At 33.5% G+C, this 24,197-nt stretch overlaps 5 protein-coding genes across 9 annotated transcripts in view; 1 reads left to right on the forward strand and 4 right to left on the reverse strand.

Annotated features, from left to right (window-relative positions):
• Window positions 1-7,891, reverse strand: part of Dally (division abnormally delayed protein) — a 48,163-nt gene extending 40,272 nt beyond the window's left edge. Inside the window, exons 1-2 of one of the 2 annotated variants that reach the window (XM_083085289.1) lie at window positions 6,919-7,889; window positions 3,838-3,978 (exon numbers count right to left, since the gene is read on the reverse strand). In XM_083085289.1, coding sequence (XP_082941415.1) covers window positions 3,838-3,978; window positions 6,919-7,153 — 376 coding nt within the window. In that variant the 5' untranslated portion in view covers window positions 7,154-7,889. Of the gene's footprint in view, window positions 1-3,837; window positions 3,979-6,918 lie in introns of both variants that reach the window. The other variant, XM_083085290.1, reaches the window with a different exon arrangement.
• A 341-nt stretch (window positions 7,892-8,232) lies between these two features.
• Mcm7 (minichromosome maintenance 7) lies at window positions 8,233-11,776 on the reverse strand. The gene is made up of 10 exons (XM_083085419.1): window positions 11,619-11,776; window positions 11,271-11,479; window positions 10,911-11,074; window positions 10,651-10,831; window positions 10,378-10,515; window positions 10,117-10,302; window positions 9,823-10,036; window positions 9,213-9,690; window positions 8,920-9,071; window positions 8,233-8,758 (listed from the first exon to the last, which is right to left on the reverse strand). The coding sequence occupies exons 1-10, from the start codon at window positions 11,656-11,658 to the stop codon at window positions 8,343-8,345; spliced, it is 2,178 nt and encodes a 725-aa protein (XP_082941545.1). The 5' UTR covers window positions 11,659-11,776; the 3' UTR covers window positions 8,233-8,342.
• A 265-nt stretch (window positions 11,777-12,041) lies between these two features.
• Bys (Bystin) lies at window positions 12,042-14,396 on the forward strand. Its single transcript, XM_083085421.1, has 3 exons — window positions 12,042-12,301; window positions 12,432-13,357; window positions 13,439-14,396. The coding sequence occupies exons 1-3, from the start codon at window positions 12,158-12,160 to the stop codon at window positions 13,674-13,676; spliced, it is 1,308 nt and encodes a 435-aa protein (XP_082941547.1). The 5' UTR covers window positions 12,042-12,157; the 3' UTR covers window positions 13,677-14,396.
• LOC145963452 (uncharacterized) lies at window positions 13,437-18,473 on the reverse strand. Of its 4 annotated transcripts, none has more exons than XM_083085416.1 (7): window positions 18,122-18,473; window positions 17,418-17,986; window positions 17,034-17,304; window positions 16,767-16,903; window positions 16,450-16,677; window positions 16,176-16,371; window positions 13,437-16,076 (listed from the first exon to the last, which is right to left on the reverse strand). In XM_083085416.1, exons 2-7 carry the CDS (start codon window positions 17,898-17,900, stop codon window positions 14,422-14,424), a joined length of 2,970 nt encoding a protein of 989 aa, XP_082941542.1. In that variant the 5' UTR covers window positions 17,901-17,986; window positions 18,122-18,473; the 3' UTR covers window positions 13,437-14,421. The 4 variants fall into 4 exon arrangements, with proteins under 4 accessions (XP_082941542.1, XP_082941544.1, XP_082941543.1 ...); XM_083085418.1 differs by having other exon boundaries at window positions 17,418-18,020; XM_083085417.1 differs by having other exon boundaries at window positions 17,418-18,058.
• A 549-nt stretch (window positions 18,474-19,022) lies between these two features.
• Window positions 19,023-24,181, reverse strand: Hdac1 (histone deacetylase 1). Its single transcript, XM_083085420.1, has 9 exons — window positions 24,022-24,181; window positions 22,963-23,075; window positions 22,698-22,815; window positions 22,249-22,622; window positions 22,008-22,155; window positions 21,641-21,926; window positions 21,322-21,550; window positions 21,114-21,210; window positions 19,023-21,026 (listed from the first exon to the last, which is right to left on the reverse strand). Exons 1-9 carry the CDS (start codon window positions 24,083-24,085, stop codon window positions 20,956-20,958), a joined length of 1,500 nt encoding a protein of 499 aa, XP_082941546.1. The 5' UTR covers window positions 24,086-24,181; the 3' UTR covers window positions 19,023-20,955.
• Window positions 24,182-24,197: the final 16 nt, after the last annotated feature.

A 24,197-nucleotide genomic window follows, 5' to 3' on the forward strand; every position in this document is an offset into this window, starting at 1 on the left:
ACTTAATCGCGAAGGTATAAAACGAAGAAAACGGATAAGAAGAAGTGCTTCTCGATTCTCGCTTCAGTTTCAAGTGGCTCAGGCAAGAATCTATGCACACTTCTTCGTCTTCTAAAAGAGTGTGCACCCCACGGTTCTAATGATCCTATTAAGGGAAGTGACGAATAGTCAATAGCAAGGGCGAAAGGTATTAATATTAATGATGTTGACTTATATATTGGGAGTATAAAAATATCAATTATAAATGGCTTAAAAGCTCTGACACTTTAACGCAAATGTTCAAGTGCATAAAAAAATGACATTGTAATATATAATACAGTGTATATATTATATATCTGATTATATTTAATAAATCGTAATTAAATCAAAATTAAAGAAATGTATATAATTAAAAAAATTAAAGAAAAAAATATATACATATAAATTATATTATTATTATTATAGCAATAATTGTAATAGAATATAATTAAATAAAATAATAATATAATTATTAATTATATCATAATTATATCATAAAAGATATACATAATTATATATAATATTATATAAAAATATAATTATAATTAAATATATTATAATTAAATTAATATACATAATTATATATTTTAGATACATTAAAATATGGTATAAAAAAAGATTTCGAAACTCCCCCCAGCAAAAATATTCCATACAACCAGTTTCGGAATCATTCGGAATGTTTCTGTCGAAATATCGGTTTTTTTCTTCGCAAAAAGACATCATGTACGATACTAAAATTGGACCTGCCGTAAATATACCGGTTTCGATATCTGATTTGCGACATTGCGCCTCGGAATTATATTTCGCGAACGAAAGCCGCGTCATCGCAACGGAGCAAAGCGGTTTAATTTATTTTTCGCAGGATATGTGTCTCCGTTAATTAAAATTAATGGCCATATAAAAATACGCATCGCGATATCTCGCAGCCGTCATCGCAGCCGTCTCTCTCTTTCTCTCGATACGAGAACCTTTATATTTTTCCTTGTGTGAAACGTCATTTGTCGAGGCGGATTACGTCTGCGTTAATTGAGACTTCAAAAGCGGTATCACAAGCGCGACTATTCCGATTTGTTTTCCTTCAATTACCGTTGGAGATTCCAACACCGGGTATACACGGAAATAAATCTGACAATGATCGTAGATACGTATCTGCTTTTTGTTTCTATTATATCGATTTTAATCAGTATATGTAAAACGAGACATTTCATCTATATTAATCTCTTCAGATTCGGAGTCTCCATTATCGAACAATTTTATTAAGATTTTTATCGAACAATTTTATTAAGATTTTTTTCTCGATGTATCTATATGAATGATATTATATAACACGACATTTTTAAAGCGTATAAAAAGATAATTGAGAAACTTAAGAAATTTAATATTAAAAATTTCGAGATAGAAATTAATAAAATAATTAAAAAGAAAACTTTCATGAAATTCTTTTAAAACATCTCTGATTAATATCTCATCGAATATCTTATAATTTGAATTTTAAACACGTACAAAAAAAACATTTTTCAATAATTTCTATGACTAATAGTGGAGATTTTTAAAGTAATCTATTAAATTAAGTTCATGAGATATCGTCAACTATAAAAGGCGAAAAATTCAATATTTAATACCAATAAATTAGCCCATAAATCACACAAATATAATCGCGTGTATATTAATCGAACAGTTTTTTATTTTATCTCGTGTGAAAATTTTTCTCCAAAATAGAGCCAATAAACAAGCACAGGTTGAATCGAATTTGAAGATTCCGAGATCGACGAGAGCTCAGTTAGGGTGAAAGACTGGGAAAAAATGCCGGCGCCATACGCGATGCGTTGGTTCCCGCAAAGATGCAAATACTTCGCGATGCAAGGAGGAAGAGAGCGAGAGAGGAAGTAAGTTTTTCGCGGCATCGAAAATAGCAGAGAGCCGGAGTCTGTGCTTGAATTCTAGACGCCGTGTTACCGAGGCAACGACACGCACTTTGCGAACGCGCCTCGCGTTTTGCCGCTATCTTCCTCTATCTCGTTTTCCGTTTCTGTCATGTGTGCACGAATGCGTGTATGTGTGTGTGTGTGACGCGTATCGGTTAAACGTGCACACCGGTATAAATACCGGACTGACCACGTAATCGAAGTGAGCTACAGTCGTGTGGATCGATATTAAAAATTGGCCCAAGGAATATTTTCGGAAAATTAAAAAAAAAGAGAAAGGATTTTTTTTTTAAATCTTGAGCGATTAAAATAATATAAGTAAAAAAGGTCATATGTTTTGCATTATTTCGATAGAAACAATGTGGACTAATTCGCGATAATTTATAGCAACGAAGTGTAATATGCAAAGCAAGGATGTGAGTCACGCGAGTCGGCATCGCGGTGTTAATTTCTCGTATGCGAGAATATCCATCTCGCGCGCTGTCGAGAGATAAGCGCTCGAAATAAGGAGTGACATGTTTGCGGCATCTGAACGCGAGGCCGATGCCCAGGAGTTAAAGAGATGAATCGAGAGAGCGAAAGAGAATAGGGGCAGGGGAGAAGAAAGGGAGAGGATGAGGGTCGGAGAGGAGGGATGGCGGATTCGCGCTCTCTTGTCCCCGTATAAGGCACGCCAAGAGCGGCTTCGATCCCTCGTAGATGGAAGGACCGACAAACACGAGGGAGCCCTGCGAAGACCCCCTGGAAAATCGTCGTCTCGCGATAATTTTCGACCATCTTTCTCGAGGTGTGCGAGTGAAACTGTCCGATAAATCGAAAAAACGCGATGGCGATTTGTCTTTTTTTTTTTTTTTTCAAAGAGAGGAAAGCAAGCCTCCTCCTACGCCTTTTGTCGAATATAACGACCGATGGAAATTCTATAAATCAAACGTATCGAAGGACGAATGAAAGCTCTTTAGAGATTCTAATGGCCAAATTGGCCGGAAACGAAGAATAAACCGCAGGTCATTTTACTGATCGCTCTCTCCGTTACCTGAGATACAAAGTTTCATATATCCCAGAGAGATATATGCATTGCAAGTATTATAATGGTGAGTCTCTTAAGTCGAGTATCGGCGAACATCAGTGAAAAAATGTCATTTAAATAATAATTTTGTACGCACGTCTTATAAAAAATATTAGGAAAATTAATAATTAAATAATTAAATGCCTCGTCACGTCTTGTTCACACTTCGACAATTTGTTCGATTCATATTCGTCTGCTCGTTCGCTTCAGATTCTTTATAGTTTTATAATTTTTCTTTCCTTTTAAAAATAATTTAATAATGACACACATTCCTCTCTTATTTATCTCTCTTAAATAATTTAAATTTAAATTAAAATAACTTTGTTCCTTATACATAGGCTTCGAAAATATATTTATTTTCAAAAATTAAAAGCGAAGTCTACTAACACGCTTGCATCATCGACTACAAATCATTTTATATCAATAACGCAATATTAAATTTTATATCAATGAAGCAAGTGTCACTTGATAAAAGCTACTTCGATATTCTGTGTAATAAATAACACGCATTAAAATGCAACAGTTAAAAACCGATTTCACCGATTTGTCAATACTAGTCGGTTCCAATTAAATAAATAGTTTATAAAATATTGTCATTGCAGAGCTAACTTGTACTCGAAGGAAAATAGAATCGATTAAACACACGAGTAAGTTAGCTATCGAGCGATCGCTTAATTATTCGAACTTCTCAATAATACAGATCAATCGACGATGATGCCATTGCATCTATTACAAATTTACACGTACACGTTCATTCTGTTTTCCTTACGAAAGCACTTTGCTCGGCCACGCGAACGTGCTAGAAGGCAAAGAGATAAAGTGCCTTACCTCTGAGAGCGTCGGCGGTGGTGACGAGGAGACCCTGCAAACTTCTGCTATGATGATGAATCAGATTGTGGAAGTCTAGCCGGGCTTGTTGCTTCAAACGCTCCTCCATCTCCTTGCTGCAGCACTTGCCGTAGCATGTCGCTGGAAAAAAAAAAAGGGAAAAGATGCTTCGCATTATTATTGCGCAACGTTACCCACATTAAAACGCCTCCCCTTCGACTGAAGCTAAATCAAATTGGAGCACGGAGCATGAAGGGGGGACTTGAGTTGAACGTCAACCCGCATAAACCCGACCGCGGCGTAAAAGCTCCGTAATCCGACCTATTTGTGAGATCGTTCGAAAAAGACTAATGTAATCGAAATGCGATCGTGTAATCCCTGTAACTCGATCAAACGGAAATTTTATTATATCAAATATTGTTTTATCACACAAGCGGAATTTCGTTTCGTCGAATTAATCGAATTTCCACGCGCGATTTTACGTTTTATGTTGTGTTGTACATTTCGTGTCGCCAGAATTTTCGCTGCATCGGGCAAAACCCGATGCATAATCCACGATTTTCCATTTTCCATTTTCCATTTGCCGAAGAGAACATCGAGGCTCGAGTGTGACGCTTTTGTAAATTTAAGATCCGCAGATGATTGACAAGCTCCGGCTGTATAAATTCTTTTTAAAAATTTACACATTTTTTTTATATTTCTGAGACAGCTCTGGCAATTAAATGTAAAGACTAAAAGTGTCAGCGTTACGTTTTCATTATACGAAAAATTGTCTTTTTATTCCAATATCGCTACAAATAGATCGAGTCATAATACTTTTCGATAAAATTTTCTTTCTCTGTCTTTCTCTCTCTCTTTCTCAAGCACGCGTTACCCAAAATTCCTTAGAAAATGGCAGGTTCCCAAGAAAAATATTTAAGCACAGAGGAAATTGAGAAAATTCAAATTCGATTCTAATTTATTGCACTCTAATCTTGCATATTGAATGAGAAAATAATAAAAGTCATTGTTCGAATACATGTGCATTTAGTGTTAAATTAATAGCAATGTTCAGGGACGGTAATAATAATGTTTCTGCGTGATAATTTCAACCGAGATCAGAAAATATTCCGCGTCGCAATCGATCGAAATCTCGCGGTGACGTGCATTCCTCTTCGCCTCTGGGGGAACCGGTTTAGCGAACGAAGCTACATCGAATTTAAAGACCGAGCTATATATACATATATATATAGTACGAATAAAAATATGGACATAAGAATAGATTTAAATATAAAAATAAAATGTAAAAAAAAGAATTACTATGTAAACAAATAAATATAGAAAAATAAATATTAATAAATGAACATGTGTTTATATAGTTGAAGTATATTATGAATATTGAAAGAAAAATATCAAATTTTTGGAATATTAGAATATCAAACGTTTAGAGAGAAATAAAAAATTGAAAAATAAAGCTAACAATATTCAGACAAAAATAGGATAAATATGGATCAAATGTCAAATAAATGTCAAATAAAATAATATAAAAAAAATAAAAGTATGTAGCTATCTATGTGTCGATCATTTATATAAATATGATACTCGCGTGGAATGTCAATATTTTTTTTCTAAAAAAAATGAAAGAACGTTAGCCTCACTTATCAAGGAGAACTAGCTTTATGATGTCTTTTTTATTTTTGGATTGGTAAAAATAAGTTTCACACGTTGTTTCGTAAACAAATAACTTGTAAGATTGATGGAAAAAACACGTGGACACACGTGTTATGCAATGTGTATCATATTAGAATCATATATTATTAGCCAATAGAATTATTAGTTTCAAAGTTTTAAAAAAATATCATAAATCTCTCAAAATCAACAAGGAAGGAAAAAACTTGTATGAATAAAGAGAACGAAAGAAAATTGGTAAAAAGAATAGTCATGTTGCGAGGAGCAATAATTATACAAATGATTGATTCTTTGACGTTGGAGAATCGATAGACATTAAATTCCTCCTTTGTTGAATCTCCTCTTTAGAGAGAGAGAGAGAGAAAGAGAGAAAATGAGTCAATCGTATGAAATATACGCGATGTTGAAAAAATTTTTACCCAAACTTTCAAAGTATTTGAATGTAATTATACCAATACTTGTAATTCTAATTCATTTTCGCGAAGAAAAATTTCCAGAAACACTCTATAGCGCTTAAAAAAATCATAACATTTAATATGAAATTGCCCACTGAATGACATCAATATCAATGTTGATGACATTGGATATCGAATATTAATTGTGATATTAGCAATTTTAATAATCATTTGAGAAGTCGCATAGTATATTATTAATAAATTTAATAAGTGTGTCAATATATCGAAAGAATTATTAATATATCGGCATAATAAAAATAACATAATAATAATAATAATAAATCAATATAATAATAATAGAGAGATATATAATAAAGTGTAATTATTATTATTGAACTAATAAAAATTTTATTACATCATATTTGATTATCACGAGTAATTATAAATATTTGAAAACTGGGTGACTGGATTCATTATTGATTTACAATAAAATGATTTTAAAGAAAATTGAAACACGCGCGACACATTATTAAAATAAACTTTATGTGTTAAATTTTACAAAAAAAGAAATTATTTTGCGAACAAAACGTGTAGCCTCGTTTCACAGCGAATATCAAAAGTTCCTCGACATTTACGCGATTGATTGAGAGAGCATTAAATTCGACTAAACGCGATTGCGCTAATAATCTCAATTATTAAATCAATAAAGTTTTTATCAATTATGTATCTTAATCAACGTTATATACCATCGAATCGCTTTTATATTTATCTCTCTCGTTTTTTCGGTTTCTCTCTCTTTTTCTCTTAAAGTGTATCCATGTGAGAGAAACGTCAGTTTCACCTGACTTTGATGTCACTTTCCAACGATAGTCCCCGGAGGGACGTAAATAAATTTCTCGCGCGGACAATGTGGCAGAATACAAAATTAATACAATAACACAGATGCGGAGAGTGACTGGACCGGAGCGGTACATAAATTCGAGTCGTGCGAAAAAAAAAAATAAAAATATTGACTTACTGTTCGAAAAATCCTCAGCGGCTGGCACGAGCGTGATGTTCTTGGTATCGAAGAACGGTCTGATCAGGTCGCAGTTGGCGACGATCTCGGTGCCGTTGTCGACGGTGGACGTCTTCAGGTGGTGCAGCGACTTCGCGTGCACCACCGAGCACACACAGTGGCACCACACGAGGAGGACCCACGCGAACAGAGTCGAGGGCGCGGGGAACGCGACGGCTCGCGCTATTATTTTCATTTCGGCAAAATGGCTCCGGATGTAGGCGACGAACGAGAGATATATATATATATATATATATATATATCTATATCTCTATACAAAGAGAGAGAAGAAACCGCGAGGAAGATTCGCGCACGATCGGAGAATATTTCGCGAGCGCTCTTGAATCTCGTTCCTCTCGCGCGCGCGATAAGCGCCAACTTCACTCCCTTCCTCTCGCGCTCCTCCTCCTCTTCTCTTCTTCTTCTTCTTCTTCTTCTTCCTTTACGGATTCGTTCCCGGCGGAGTCATCCACCGTATCGGAACGCGATGATTGTTTGCCGAACGGCGGACGCGCCGTCAGACGGCACGACGACGGCGACGAAAACGAGCGGCGGCAGTGCTGCGTGCACTCGGGGCATGCGGCGCGAACATTTGGTGCGCTCTCGAAACAGGGGAGGCAAGGGGGGAGGAGGAGGAAAAAGAATAAGAGAGAGATAGATGGGGAGGAGAGGTCAGAGACGGCCGATCACGTATATCCAGCGGTGTTCCCGACACACGCACGCTCGACCACTTTGCTGCTATCGCACTGTGTAACGCACATATGTGCTCTTACGGACGTGTATGTGCGTGTCGTGTATATGTATAGATACGCACACGCGCGCGACGCACACTTGTGCACGTTTGATCGCACCGCGAACGCGCCGCGAGAGCGAAATGGAGCGGGATGGACGCGCGTCGACACACCTCCCCCGAGCGACTCGATGCGACTGAAGCGCCGGCCCGGAGTCGCTGGAATATAATTCGACCGTACGCGCGCGAACGTGGCGCCCCTAGCGGCGACTCTGCGTACCTCCTTCGTTAATCGAAGTATCCTTTGCGATGATTACATCTTTATTGACTGTCGATATATATACCTAAAAAAATATTTAGAATATATTTTTTTATTTACATACGCATTATATCGAAATACTTTTATTATACATGTAATTAATACAATTATACGATTAATATAATTGTAATATGAGTATGAATATAAAAAATACACGCGTATATTAATCATTTATTGTTGGGATACCTTTCAGGATACATGTAATTTTAATATAAGTATGTAGGAATTCTCTTAAACAAATAAATATTAGTTATTTATTGTTGAAATACCTTTCAGGATATAGGAAAAAGAGATACATCAGATTCTGCGAAAGATATTGTGTCTTTAAGCACAAAGTTATATAAAAGTGATCAATCTTCTGGTCTGATTGACCTGCCACACGTTCAATGCCTCGTACTCTTCGATGCATTTGTACACGGGATCGGGTTTAAATCCCTTGCTCGTACATCGCTCTAAAATGTCCGATACTTTGACTGTCTTCTTATCGCCGGCAAGTTCTCGTATCAAATGGAAAATTCTATTGATCGGGTTCTGTTGTGTGTTATTTGTGCGTTGTTCGGAATAGTTGATTGAATGCTTGGACATCTCTATCAATCTGTTCGCTTCTGCAATATCGTCCTTGTCGACCACGTTCGACAATCGCAATCGTGCTAATGCCGTCGACAATCGAAGGATACCTAGCAGATTACGAGCGGAAGTAAACGTTTTGTCGTGGCTGTTACGCGCTTCCTTTCGCATTTCCACATAAGAGTCTGCAATGGTAAAATTTTTAATAATTATATACTTGTTGAATAAATTTGTGATTTAATATAAAATGTAAATAATATAAATAATATTAAAATTATATTTTATATGTATAGTAATTTATGAAATATTAAAAAGTAAGATAATAACAATTCATATGCATACGCACCTACAATATATTCCGTTAATTCTTCTGATATAACAGGTTCTTTTGTCTTACACAAATTTATATATTTTCTTATTAATTTCATATCTATAGCTTCCGTTTCAGTCGGAGGTTGCGAGCAATGTTGATGCACATATGTAATGTGTTGTGCTAATCTATGAAGGATTATTTATATTTATTAGCATGATACACAAATATCAAAATAAAATACAAAATACAAAATTAGAAATAATTAAGTTAAATGTGATTGAAAGAAATAGTATCAATTTATAAAAATAATACGTGAATATACTTACTTAAGATCGTTACCTCGGTCTGCGCGATCCTGAATAAGCCACAATAAGTCAAATCGCGATAATAACGCGGCAGGCAATTGGATATTTTGTTCCACTGATCTCTGCGGATTGTATCTGCCGTATGCCGGATTGGCAGCAGCCAATATGGATACTCTAGCGTTCAAACGAGCCATTATGCCGGCTTTGGCAATAGATATAGTCTGTTGCTCCATCACCTCATGAATCGCCGTTCTATCTGCGTCTGCCATCTTATCAAATTCGTCGATGCAACAAACCCCTTGATCCGCCAATACCAAAGCTCCGCCCTCCAATACCATTTGACCGGTTAAAGGGTCCTTCATGATTGCAGCGGTTAAACCTACACCGGACGAGCCTCGTCCTGTAGTATACTGTGATCTTGGAGCCAATCGCGTGATGTAGGATAATAATTGCGATTTTGCTACGCCAGGATCTCCCATCAAACAGATATTGATATTGCCTAAAAATAAGAGAATAAGATTATTCCGTTACATTGTATCTAAGATATTTCAGACACTAAAACAAAAGTAGATATATTAATATTAGTTTTTAGATCAAATGTAATATAATTCGTTGAATCGATTATATATACCTCGAATTTTAATATCGCCTTTCTTCTTATCCGTTCCACCAACGAGAAGTAAAAGTAATGCCTTTTTCACATCTTCGAGCCCGTAAATTTCCGGGGCTAAGGAACAAGCCAATTTGTTGTAAAAATCATCTTGCATCAGCAAACTTAATTCTTGATCAGTCAATTCGGCATTACTATCATCTACCGTATCTACGTTATTCAGACATACTATTTTCTGAAATCAAACGAAAAATTAATTTAATCAATCTAAGAAAATTTCATATAATTGTAAAATTGAGATGTGTCTATCCTTACATGGGCGTCCAAATAAGTCTCACTAGAAAGCGCAGGTCCTGATCTAGCATTGAAACCTGTTTTCAAAAAGGGCAGGAACACACCAGTAACGATAATATGATCACCAGGCAAGCAATTTCTCGTCGTTTCGCCTCGGCAGAAGATAGTTAAAGATCGTGGTATATGGCCAACTGGAACTTGTTCGCTCTATAATAAAAATCAATAGTATCTCAAGAAATATATAAATGTTTAAATAAACTCAAAATATTGAAATAAACTTACATGTTCCTGCAATTTTAGCTCTTGAAATTTAATAAACTTCGAACCTTTTGTCTGCAAGTATAATCTGCCACCAGATTTGTTCACGCGACATCCCTCACTCGGACATGCCCGTAATGGCATAAAACTTAAGGAATGTACCTAACAAAAATTAGTTTTATGTATAATTCTTAAAATTTTGATATATTATATATAAAAATTACAAATTACAAGATTTTATATAATAATTACTGCATATATAAAAATAATAGATAAAATATAAAATAGTTTTTTTACCGGTTGGCTCACTTCCGAACCACATTCATCGCATGTGTATGTTGCTACAACAATCATTGGCTTAACTTCGGTAGTTTTAGTAACAATGCCTCTAACTGTTACCAATTTCCCAATTTTGTCTGCCTTAATATCTCTTACTGAATATGCCTTTGAATCGGAGAAATCTTTAAAATACACCTCACTGGAAAAATATTTGTCTTCATCAGCCTTGATTATTTTTAATTTTAACAAATGTCTGAATATAAATTAAGTTTTCTTACAAACGACGCATTAATTCAGGAGCATATTTAGCTCTGGCATCTTGAGCTTCACCCGGTTGCCTAGTGCGAGCTTGTACTAATAATCGATGCTCCAGGTAAATATCCAATGAATCTTTAGGTAAGACAACTCTTTCTTTGAAATCAGGTAACATTTCTTGAACCAACTAGATTATTTATATGAAAAAAAGAGACAAAATTTTGAATTATTTTTTACAAATAATATATAACCTCATATATATATTTTATACTATATTATTTGCAATAATATAATTTATGTAGTTTTATATTCATATACCAAATAAATTCTCATGTAACAAAGTGAATAGTTCTGAATATAATATTTGTACAAGTAATACATACGTCCAAAACTAAATTAGTGTATCTTCGTGTATTATTAGCGACAGATGTGGCTAGTTCTTCATCAAACGATTGTACATCATCCAAATCAATTTCAAAGCTAATTTGTTCTCTGTGAGCTATCTTGGTAAGCTGCTGTCTATATTTGAAGGTCTTAATATCTGTCTTATCATCTATTGCCACAAATTCCAAGAAGAAAGTCTTGAATTGTTCTGAAAAAGTTATTGTATGTGTATATGACTTTGTATCGAATTTATTATTTAATGAAGATTAAAATTATTAAAAATGATTAATGACAAGCACATAGTTTTTTCATAGAATAAAGGAATTCTAAAAGTATTAAAGTCTTACCTCTGTCTTTAGTGTAATCTCTCGCTACTTTATTTGCCATATTTTACGAATCTTAATATACACAATTTTAACTGAAATCGTTCAGTAGATATTCTTGTTTTCAACAAATATTACGGTTAAATAAGACTTCTCTGGCTTGCCTCCCTTTCCCGCGCAAATTAAAACCATAACTTATAAAGTATATTGACGAGAATGTCTATAGAAATAATTCGAGCGATATGCATGAAATTTTCAAAGATTGCTATTGGTCCGAATTGTTTTGGACAAGCACATCATACAACGTCGTACGATTGGCTATTTTTAGGGACTTTAAAAATTCTCTATTTGATAGCCAATTGCGTGACATTATGCCTTTGCTGAAAAATCGCATTTATTAAGGTTGTTTATAGCCATCTATTTTTATTACACATGCCTATCTATTAATGCATCATATTCAACATATAAACACGTGTTTTTCCAAAGACAAGTACCAAAACTGGCTCCTATTCTTTTAAAAAGAAAGTTCCTTCCCTAATAACGTGCTAAAATAAAAAAATAAAATGGGCAAAGCTAAGAAAATCAAAGTTTCTAAAGGCGGAACCAAAGAGCCGAAAATAAGTTTGACGGAGCAAATAGAAATTGATAAAGCTGTGAAGCCTACAGTCAGGCAAAAGATTAGGCATCGGGCGAATGATGAAGAAGAAGTTAGTTTCCACATTTATCTCTTTCGTATCATCTCATTTTCCTGAAAATTAAAGATAATTAAATCTGTTAAAAAGTACATTTTTTTGTTTTGCCTTGATTACAATTAATATAATTATTATTTCTTTCTAGTACGTAGCTCCTACTCTGACGAGAAGGATCTTATCGCAAGCCAGACAACAGCAGCTAGAGATTGAAGAGGAGATTGATCTCAGTAAACCTAAGAGCGAAAAGCTGACTGTCAAACTCAGCTCCGAATTGAGCGATGTTGAGGATCGATCCAGTGATGACGAAGAACCGGTGGATAATGTACACTATTATGAGGACATTCAAATCAACGAAGATGATGAACGCGCGTTACAGATGTTCATGTCCAAAGATCCGGTACCTACGAGAACGCTAGCCGACATAATAATGGAGAAATTGACAGAGAAAAAGACTGAAATCGAAACACAATTTTCTGATGCTGGGACTATTCAGTTGCAAGACTTGGATCCGCGGGTAAAAGCGATGTACGAGGGTGTCAGAGACGTTTTGGCGAAATATCGTAGTGGCAAACTACCAAAGGCTTTTAAAATCGTGCCTAGCTTAAAGAATTGGGAACAGATACTGTATATCACAGATCCACCAAAATGGTCTGCTGCTGCCATGTATCAAGCGACAAGGATATTTGCTTCAAACTTGAAGGATAAGATGGCCCAAAGATTCTACAATCTTGTTCTGTTACCACGTATTAGGGACGATTTGGCGGAATACAAAAGACTAAATTTCCACTTATATCAGGCGTTAAGGAAAGCATTGTTCAAGCCGGCTGGTTTTATGAAGGGAATCTTGCTGCCACTCTTAGAATCCGGCACGTGCACGCTCAGAGAAAGTGTCATCATTGGATCTGTAATCGCGAAGAATTCAATACCAATCTTGCACTCCTCGGCAGCTATACTGAAAATCGCGGAAATGGACTACACAGGTGCAAATAGCATTTTCCTCAGAATATTCTTGGATAAGAAATACGCGCTTCCATACAGAGTAGTAGATGGAGTGGTATTTCATTTTGTTAGGTAAGATAACAATGAATCTTTTATAAGCAGCTATATTATTAGAAATTACGTTTATATTAAATATAAATATAATCTGTCAAGGTTTGAAAGAGACACCAGAGAATTACCAGTGTTATGGCATCAAGCTCTCTTAACTTTTGTGCAACGATATAAGAGTGATATCAGTTCTGAGCAAAAGGAAGCTCTACTAAGACTACTGAGAAAACAGTCACACCATTCAATCACTCCCGAAATCAGGAGAGAATTGCAACACGCGAAATGCAGAGATGTAGAAATGACAGAACCTAAACCAGAACCAATAGATGTCACAAATACTTAAAAATACAGGATATGTATATATGCAAATATCTAAGTGCTATTGTATAATTTCTATTATAAAGAGAATTTATATTAAAATTTAGGAATATATATATTATCTTGGAAAAATTGGATAATATATAATAAAACGATATTCGAAACAATATAAATTCCAGTGTAAAAATACATTTTTATTTAATCTTATCTATATATTAATTTTTTAATAAACTAATATTTGTATCATTTTTTTACAATTTTTAAATTTTAGAGAAGATTATGATCAAAGACAACATATTTAACAGTCGTTTTAAACATCACACTCAAGCACAGCATGAATCATTACTATAAATGTCTTATTCTTAATACACACACACACATACATACATGAAGCAAAAATAGAAGTTTTTAGCAGGATTTATCAACTTAATAATAATTTAATATTTTATATGACATAAAATAAATCACAAATAAAAAAGAAAATAACAAACGATCTGCGATTTATAAATAAATGTTTTATCTAATATTATGCTATAAAAAAAGCTATAAGAAAAAATCGAAACATTCATTGTAATTAAAAATTTAATTATATAATTAAGTTGCGCTTACTGCTTAGTTTTTATTAGCTTATCTTTCTATTTAATCTTTTTATATTTAATATATTAGAGCCTTTTCATTTTGTAATATTATGCTGTGTGAATTCTATTATTTTTAAATATATATCACTGGTTTTATTATTTTTATATTTCTTATTATATTTCTTATTATTTTTATATTTCTACATTACTCTTAGGATTCAAAGCTTTCAAATCTCTTTGTTTCATATTTATATACTCCACATTAAGAGCATCATGTGGAGCGTCCATAGAAATTGTTTTCGTTATTTCCTGTTCGGATAAATAAATGTTCGTTTTAATTAGAGGCACTTTAGTTGTGCTCGATTTAGTTATTCTCTTATCAAATTTTTTATCTTCATAACTCTTGGAATTCTCCTGTAATTTTGAGCAAGTTCCGCGATCGACGTTATTAACATCTTTAATAAAAGATTCGGATTTTTTAGATAAACGATCACTGAAGTTTGTATCGTTTACGTTTACTTCTTTATCGACGTCTCTCTTTTCACGTTCATTATTCTCCAAAATATCTCTATGTACAATGGAGACTTCTGGTTCGCTTTTGTTTGATGATGAAACAATCGTGTTATCTAATTTTGACTGATTCATCATTTTTAATGCTACAGGTACAGAATATTTGTCATCGTATTTTCCTTGCAGTTCCTCTGACATGTTCATAACTCCATTTCTAATAGCCTCTCTCTTCTCTTCTTTTATTTGACGATTATCGTTCTCTTTAACAAGTACTTCTTCTGCAATAGATCTCTGTATAGCTCCTTTTGACAAGATATTCAAGATAGGACCCTTCATATTTTTCAAATCGTTAAATTCTATTCTCTCAATTTTCGTATCATCTTGTTTTTCTTTGTGTAACAATCTCTCGGATATTTCACGATCAATGGCCACTTCTTTGATAAGAGATTTATCTGGTACATTTCCTGATATTTTCTGTAATGCTTCTATATCTTCGTTGGGAGAAATTTCCTGAAAGGAATCCAATTTTTTCTTGTTTTCAGCTGCTATATTGTTATTCTCATCTTGAGATTGCTGTTTTTCATTGATCTTTATTTTATTCACGGCATTCCATTGCTTCTCCTCCAAAACTTTATTATTTTTTTCTTCTATACTGATCTCTTTGTTTTCGACAATTTTTCTATCGTTTTCTTTCAAGTCTGTTTTGCTCTTTGGCAATAAATCCTCGTTATCAATCTGTATCTTTTTTTCATTTTTCTTAAGTATCTCATCTTTTGCCATTCTCTGTTTTTCTCTCTCAAATTCTTGCTTCTGTTCCTTAATATCCTTTAGAATTTTCTTCTGTTCTTGCATCATTTCACGTTGCTCCAATTTATGCTTTTCTAATGTTTTTCTAAGTTGCTCGTGCCGTTCTGCAGCTCTAGCATTAGCAACATCTCCATCAGCCGCCAATTCTGATTCCTCCTTCTTTATTGCATCTAGATTAATAAGATTATCGTTCTTCTGCAAATCCACAGATCGTTCCTTCTCTTCAATTATTTTTATCTTCTCCTCTGCTTTCAATGTAACAGATTCATCAATTTTAGCGATATCGGTATTCACAGCAACCTGCAATTGCACGTTTAAATTTTCATTTAAAGGTTTAACTGTTTCAACTTCTATTTCTTTTATCTCTGGCACAAGAGTGTCTACTGCTGCTTTATCAGGTTTTTCAATACTCTGTTTTTCGGTCACAATCACACGTTCAACGGGTATGGGCGGTTCTTGTCGAACGTCTTTTACTTTCAAATCCAATGTTTTATCGAGAATATTAATCTCAGACAGCTTATTAATTTTATCTATAATAGAATGTGAAATAAGAGAGTAAGATCACAATGAAAATAAAATAAGAGAGTAAGATCACAATGAAAATAAAAGATAAATTCGTACAATATTACCTTTTGCTCTAGGAATGATTTCCAAACTATTAGGAACATCAGGAATATGTAAATTGTCTTTAATGTTCAATGGTAAATTGATTTGACCGAGCGGTTTACTCGTTATCGTTAATTTTGCATTTGTAGATTCTTCCATTGCATATAAATTAGCGTACGTACCGAGCACCATAATCCAAACGCCGATAATTAAAATGCCCTATAGATAATAAGTATATATATAACATAGAAAAAAAATTATAAAAAAAAATAAAAAGAATTACTGGTAAAACTTTACCTGTGCTACTAGTCTTTCATTAGTATTTTTGCTGTTTATAGACACAAAGAATACTGTCGGGAATATCAAACAGATCATTACTCCGATCGTTGATCCCACGATACCAAGAACAAATTCTATATTTGGCACTAGAATACCGATTATCAGAGAAATGCTGACTATTGCGATAGTAAGACATCGAAATCTGGATTCTGACAAATAATTGGTAGATGGTTCGTGGGTATGTACCTGATACACAACGATAAAAAATAAATTAAAAACTGGAGTAATAATACACTTGGGCTTTTAAATTTTTCTTTTTTGAAAAACATACATACCCGGCGAAATAAAAGAGAATTCAAGCTCGCACGACATGGAAAAATGACTAGAGGGAAACTGAATGCAACCGAAAATACGAATCCCAGTTTAATCAGTTCGGATGTTATGCTAGGTTCGAAACTCAGTAAAATATTCCCTGCAATATATAAAAATAGTAAGAGCAACTGCACAAGTTGAAAACAAATAAATAATAAATGATATGACAAAGATAATGTGATAATCATCTTTTATTGTAAGATACATGCGTAGCAGTTCTGTTAAATTACCTGTGAATGATTGAGTACAGAAAGCAATGTAACCAAATAAGCCAACACACATATATACAAGAGTACAAATATTTAACGCTCCTCTTACAACATCATTCATTTTCTCTAAGGATGCATTTGGAATGGTTTCGTATATTTCAAATAGTTGAGTTTGACAGAAGAGAGCCATGGAGAATATGGGGAGGCACTGGAGAATACCAGCTGGTCTCCAATAATTAACATTATCAAACCAATCTTCCGCAAAGATATGTAGAGTAGATTCATTCATTATCTGTTGATTAAAAGAAAGTATATAATTATAGCATGTATATAATTCTCTCTAGCGCTTATATATTTTAGATTCAATATTTTTAAGGACACTGCAACATTACTGTTATATTATACCTTTAATATGAGACAGAGATAAAAAACAATAGTAGCAGTACAAATGCTAGATAGACTATCGATATTTCGAAGCAGCCCGAGAGGTAAAACTATGAAGACTCCAGTAATGATTAACAAACTGGTGCGTATTTCCCCTGATGTCCTGTCTATCATTTTGCTGATTATCTGTGGTCCCAGATCACCGATGACGACGAAGTAGGCAATGCACGTGCCCAACATAAAACCTATGATTAAGAGTTCTGCAAGGAACTTTCCCATGTGACCAAATGCATGAAAAGCAAGTAGCTCAAAGTTGCGTCTCCTCGATATTACAGCTGATTTGATGAGGAAGTGGCATGCTAGTCGTGATAAGGTGCTACACAAAAGTAACAGCAAAATGGCCAGTACGATGCCACATTGTTTGAAGCAGAAGGGCATTGCCAGGACGCTCACTCCTATAATGCTGTTAGCAAGGGTCATCACATGGGACATTTGGGAAATCATTCTCCAAATCTCTGATTGAAATCTGACTAAGTTGTAAAATCTCTCTTGTATTTGCAGTATAAAATTCCGTTGAGTTTCACATCCCTCTGGAAAAGAGTACAATCACAGTACTCGTTTCAGCTATCAAGTCATTCAGAAAAGTCATCTCATGCGATTTTCTTGGAAAAAATGTTTTGATTAACGTAAGATATATCGTAGGTGTATGAAAATTGTTTACATACGAGTAATCGTAGCATAAATTGGAGAAATGTTATCGTAAATAATAAGGTTGGAATGATAAGTCGCTGATGAAGGGATGTCATGCGCTTTGCGCTAAAATCTTTGTTATCCTCAATCAATTACATTTTGTACGACACGCTTTTACGATAACATTTGTGGACGTTACATTGAAGCTGAGGAATCGTCGAGGCGCCTGCCGGCTACCGGCCCCTCAAAACTATTCATCTTGGATTTCGACATTGAAGTATAGTGCGTAGTACGTAATGCAGGATGCAAGGTTGTTCCTTAATGCTGAACTTCTTGCACTTTTCTATTTTCGTCTCTTTCTCTTCGAACTCCTAAATATATTTCTATCTCGTTTTTAGCGTAGGAAGTTTATGTATGTACAGAGAACATATCTACAGTTATTTTTTATGTATATAAATTTGATTAAAATATTCATCTATTCATATGACAATCAAAAAGATGTTTTATTAATGATAATGAAAAGATGATTTATTAATAAAATTATCCGTAAAAAATTTTTTTAATGCTTTGTTTTCTTTTGCTCATTTTGCAATGCTATATAGATTCTATTTTTTTTACATAAATATATATTAATTATAACGTACATATTAACTTACCTAAGAAATTTGTTTAATGTATTTGTCTGCCAAACTCGAGAATTTTTTGTTTTCGCTTCTTCCCCAGAGAAATAAAAATAAACAAGATTCTATTGTATATAATCTTTACATAAATTAAATTTTGAAGTAAATTTTTTTACTTCATATAATATACATTTTACTTCATATAATTTTTTCTTCCTGAAAAGCAATCATTAGCAACACTTAGACATTTTCAAATCTCAGATTCGCGATCTTTCTGGATTTGTAGAAAAAAATAGATTTCAGAAAACTACATACATATAGAGAGATATTTTTTATTATAAATATTTAAAAACGCCCATTCATATGTGTACTTTTTATGCGTGAACATAAATATATATACACATATATTATTTGATCTATATCTCAAATACTTATACAAGACATGTACTGCATCATTTTGAATTTATTTCTGTGTGCGTGACAAGTGTATAATCGATCAATTATTATGGATTGTTATGGATATGTAAAATCAATGATGGTATGATCTAATCAAATATGTGAAAGAATAATCGCAATAAAAGATTAAATTTTATATACATAAAATTGTTAAAATGCACAATTTTTGTCTCTGCACAAAAAGAGTGAAATTCATTGTGGGAATGTATAGTCTGAGGAAAGAGTTTGTGACAAAATATTTCTTATTGCATAAAGATCGTGAATGTAGGTTCGACTTTTGCGACATGGCGGTATCTAGTTTTTGTTGTAAAAGTCGATCCAAACGCCATAAATAATTTTTATATTTCTTAAATTATAGTATCTTGCTCAATACATATTTAAAATTCTACAGCTATGCTCGAAATAGATATATATATGTATATATACATATATATATATATATATATATATATATATATATTTCGTCAACTGTTTATTACTCATTACTTTCCATCAGATTGTTTTTCACTCTCATGCATTACTCAAAAATATCAACGGAATATTTTTTTTCTTTCTTTTAGATACCCCTCTAGTTTATTCAAAGGTTTGAGAATTGACATTTATATATGATAGTATAAAAAATTGAAACTTATAATAGTTATGAAGTTATATATACAAATCCAATACAATGAAAGCAGATGTAAATATCTAATTCTGTCAAATTGTAAATGTTTCTTATTCTTTAGTTTTCTAAAGTATATGTTACAAGAGTTAAAGATATTTACTGCAACCCATCAAATAAACCAGAAGAGTGATCAAAATTATATAGATATTCACATCTCTTTTGAGTAATGTAAGATAAAATACATTTTACATTTTCAAACAGAATATTATTATCATTCCAGTATCATTATTGCATGCAAGGGATATTTGCCTTAAGATTAATTTCTGTATGTTATGTACACAGGAATAGGAAGCAAACAAATTCATTTGATCTATTTCAAAAGAGCAATCTGTGTTTAGATTTAGTCTAATTGTTGTCCTTCTATAATGCATAAATTGCACATTGGTCTTCATCAAACAGATCAATTAATTGCAAGCAATGAATAAAAAAACGTACAATTTATATCGAGCGCGTGAAGATACACGCGGTCGTATGTGTACATATATATATAATTTAATTGCAGCTTTTAGACGATAAAATCTTGCTATAACTTAATGTCTTGCACCAATCGTCAATATCTCATGATCTGATTTTAAAAAATCTGTGAAATTAATGTGCTTATAAAAATAAAATAAACATCTATGAGTGATCTACAAAGAATCTTTTACATGAAAATTGACTGATTTAATGACACTATACTTCAAGTGATATGCTGTAAATAAATATGTATAAAAAGAATTGTAGTCAGATTATAAAATCCTGACGACTCGATCGAAAAACCATTCCGTGCGAGCGTGGATATTTTTAATTATTTTTGTGCGGTACTTTCCATCTCTTTTCATTGAAGAATGTTCAAAAATATGTTTCGAAATTTTAGTTTATGCTCTCGTTCTAAACGCTACACGCTCATACGTGTTAATTTCAATGAAATTGCCACGAATAGGGTAAAAGATAGTATCTGATATCTCTAAAAGTTTCTAAACATTTTCGAGAGTTTTAATAGTAGAAACAAGAATTTTGAATTATATAGAACGAGGTAAAAGTAGCTATGACATCATGTGCTGCCATCATTTGAGTTACTTAAACTTATATATACTTAATTTAAATAAAGATTTTTCCATCTTTTTAGATGCTCCGGGGCAATCATCTATCAGGGATTCGCCCCACCATCCTTCTTTGCTTCTTCATTTGTAGAATTCGTTTTTTCATCTTTTTCATTTTCTAAATAAAGAATTTTAATAATTATTAATTTCTTTCTCTAACATTAATTTATAAATATAGAAAACAGTAATGTTCAAGTATCACTACCTTTTGGCTCCGATTTTATATCTTCTTCCTTCTTTATATCAGCGTCAATGGCCTCCTGACCTTTTTCCAAACGCGGTCGTTTTCTATCTCTAGATCCCTTTAATAAAAAAAAAGAAATATAAAAATATTTATATACCGCTTTTCTATAATTACAACTTTTTTCCTAACTGCATATAATAAATATTACATTGTATAACAAAACTCATACCTTATACGATCTATTATCTCTTCGTGCACCTTCACCTTCATCTTCACTGTCACTGTATTCATTTTCATGTTGCATTCTCTTGTCCAAGTCACGTTGAGGTAATCTGTCATCCGGATTTGCTTTTTCTTCAGCTTCTGAATCCTCAATGACAGCACCATCCTCTGGAATTGCTTGAACTTGGACACCAGGTGCATGAGGTAGCATTCTTAAATTCTCAAACAGCCTTGTTCTATAATTAGACACAGTTATGGAATTAATTTGCTTACACAATATAAAAGCCAGAATAGAAAAACTATTATAGAATTGCAAGATTGCTTACTTTATTTTTTCGAGATATTCGGGAGTGTTTTGATTGGCCATATTTGAAGGACTTATATGCAGCTTAAAGTCAGGACCAAAATATTCAAAGTAATCATTATACGGAAGTTCATTCGCGATTTCAGATCCTAGAGCTACAGATGTCTCATATGTCCAACATCTAGACACATTCCTAATTGTATATCCACCACCTCCCACCATTAAGAATGGCAAATTATATTTTTTTACAAATTCCACGCATTTACCATGACCTCTTACAGTCAAATTAAAACATCCCAGTCGATCACCTGTATAAAATTAATATCAATTAATATTTATATTATAAAAAATATATATTATATTTTTATTATAATTTTTTTAAATGTTACCCGTCAATGAGTCGGCACCACATTGTAAAACGACAGCAGAAGGTTGAAAAGTTTCCATTACTTTTGAAATAATGGGGACAAATATAGACTCATAGCTCTCATCATCCATACCATCTCTCAAGGGTATATTAACTGCATAATACTTTCCCTGTTGATAAAAAGAGAGAATCATATATGACAATTAATTATTACACATAAATAGAATTATAAGCAAACGGACATTATGTTCTGGTAAGTTTACCTTCCCTGCTCCTATATCACGGAGATCTCCAGTTCCAGGGAAGTATTCACCATATTTATGAAATGAGACTGTCATAACTCTATCCGTTGTATAAAAAGCTTCTTCAACACCGTCACCATGATGAACATCAATGTCAATGTACAAAACTCTTTGATGATATTTTAGTAGTTCCAAGATTCCGAGTACAATGTCATTCACGTAGCAGAAACCTGATGCTTCGCTCTTTTTCGCGTGATGCAAGCCACCACCCCAATTGATGCAAATTTCTGAGGCTTGTTTGTTGAGTTTGACAGCGGCAGCTACAGATCCACCAGCTGATAATTGGCAAAACTCATACAAACCATCAAAAACAGGGCAATCTTCCCCTACATTAACTGTTGTAAAAAGCAAAATAATATTAAAATGTTCTTAATTTTAATAATATAATTTACCAAATGATAATGTCTTACATCGTTGCATTTGTTTGTTATATTCAGACATATTATCTGGTCGTATGGATCTCAGAAATCTAATGTACTCGTCACTATGGAATTTTGTCATTTCATCTGCTGTGGCTTTGTGAGGCCGCTAGATAATGAAGTATAATATTATATTTTTTTATATGATTGATAATATGATAAAATATAATTATATATAATATATAAAATATAATTGATTGAGCTTATGATGAAAGCTGTTTCTTGCATAAATAAAATATGATGAAAAAATTCTTACATATATTTCCATCTTTCTATAAAGACCATAATTTAAAAGTAGATTGTGCGTCATCCTTATACGATGTGGCTTCATAGGATGCCCTTGTCCATAATAATAATTTCCAATATCACCTAATTGAAAAAAAATAACATAAATGAACCAATACACTTCAAAAAGTATAAAAAAATGTAAAAATATAGCTATCACTGAGCGGGGTACACAATTAACTAACTACGGTGCGCTGGAGTATATCTGAGAATCTGCCGCAGTTACTCTACAAAAACTGTATTAACATTCACAACTTTTGTCGAAATGCGGATTTTCGCGAAAAATATTTTCAATGAGCGTAAATTATATTCGGGAAGTAGCTTTTTGAACTTCACATTAGTCAATAATATCATAAAAATCCCACAACATTCTTAATAACTTAACCTATGACCATCTCAATTTCGGACTTTTTTTCGTTTCTATTGACAAAAACATTGTTTTATAACAAAGAAAAATTGCAGTCTTAAATATAATGTACGTAATTATCGCCACATATGAGTATATATACTTGAAAATCCACGATTCGTCAAATGTCAAAGTGACATGCTACAAAATTCAGTTAGCATACAAGGTCTATCGCTACAAAAAGGTGCAATAATCAATTACAATTTTGGAGAAACAAAGATAGATGATAAATTATTAACTATATCAAGTAACATTGATTCGATAAAAAGCAGATTCTCGAGTACACGGATTTATAGTGGCTACGCATATATATAGCCATGGCCGACGCTTTTTGGTTCGCTTGGCTACGGTCGCGCGAAAAAGCGGCTGAGAATCTCTCGTCTTAACGTCACGAAAATCGTATTATCTAGTAGGAACAGCATGCGAATTTCGATGTATCGCGTGTCAATAGACGTGCTTCGATGTTTTTAATCAACGACGTAGAACAGGTAGACCGATGAACGATCGGATGCCGAGCTAGATCGCTCGAAATAAACGCGGTAAGCGCGAATGGCGCAAACACATTTTGACAAGCTTCTCGTGTGTGTGTAATGTTTCCGTGGATATTTTTCTGTGATAACTTACTGTCATAATAATAGCAGACGCGTTTCCTACTGTGCGGCTGCATGGACATTTTTACGGGATCCATTTGGAATAAATCGACAAAACACTGTGAACGGAATTAAACCAGGACCGCGGAGTGATCGCCGCTCTCACCAACGGGACACAGCGTCATTAACCAACCGCATGCGCACGCGCCT

The sequence above is a fragment of the Camponotus vicinus genome, unplaced genomic scaffold (genome assembly GCF_025532165.1).
Source record: "Camponotus vicinus isolate PSW18456_S1 unplaced genomic scaffold, iyCamVici1.0 SCAF_12, whole genome shotgun sequence".
Classification (NCBI taxonomy): Eukaryota; Metazoa; Arthropoda; class Insecta; order Hymenoptera; family Formicidae; genus Camponotus; species Camponotus vicinus.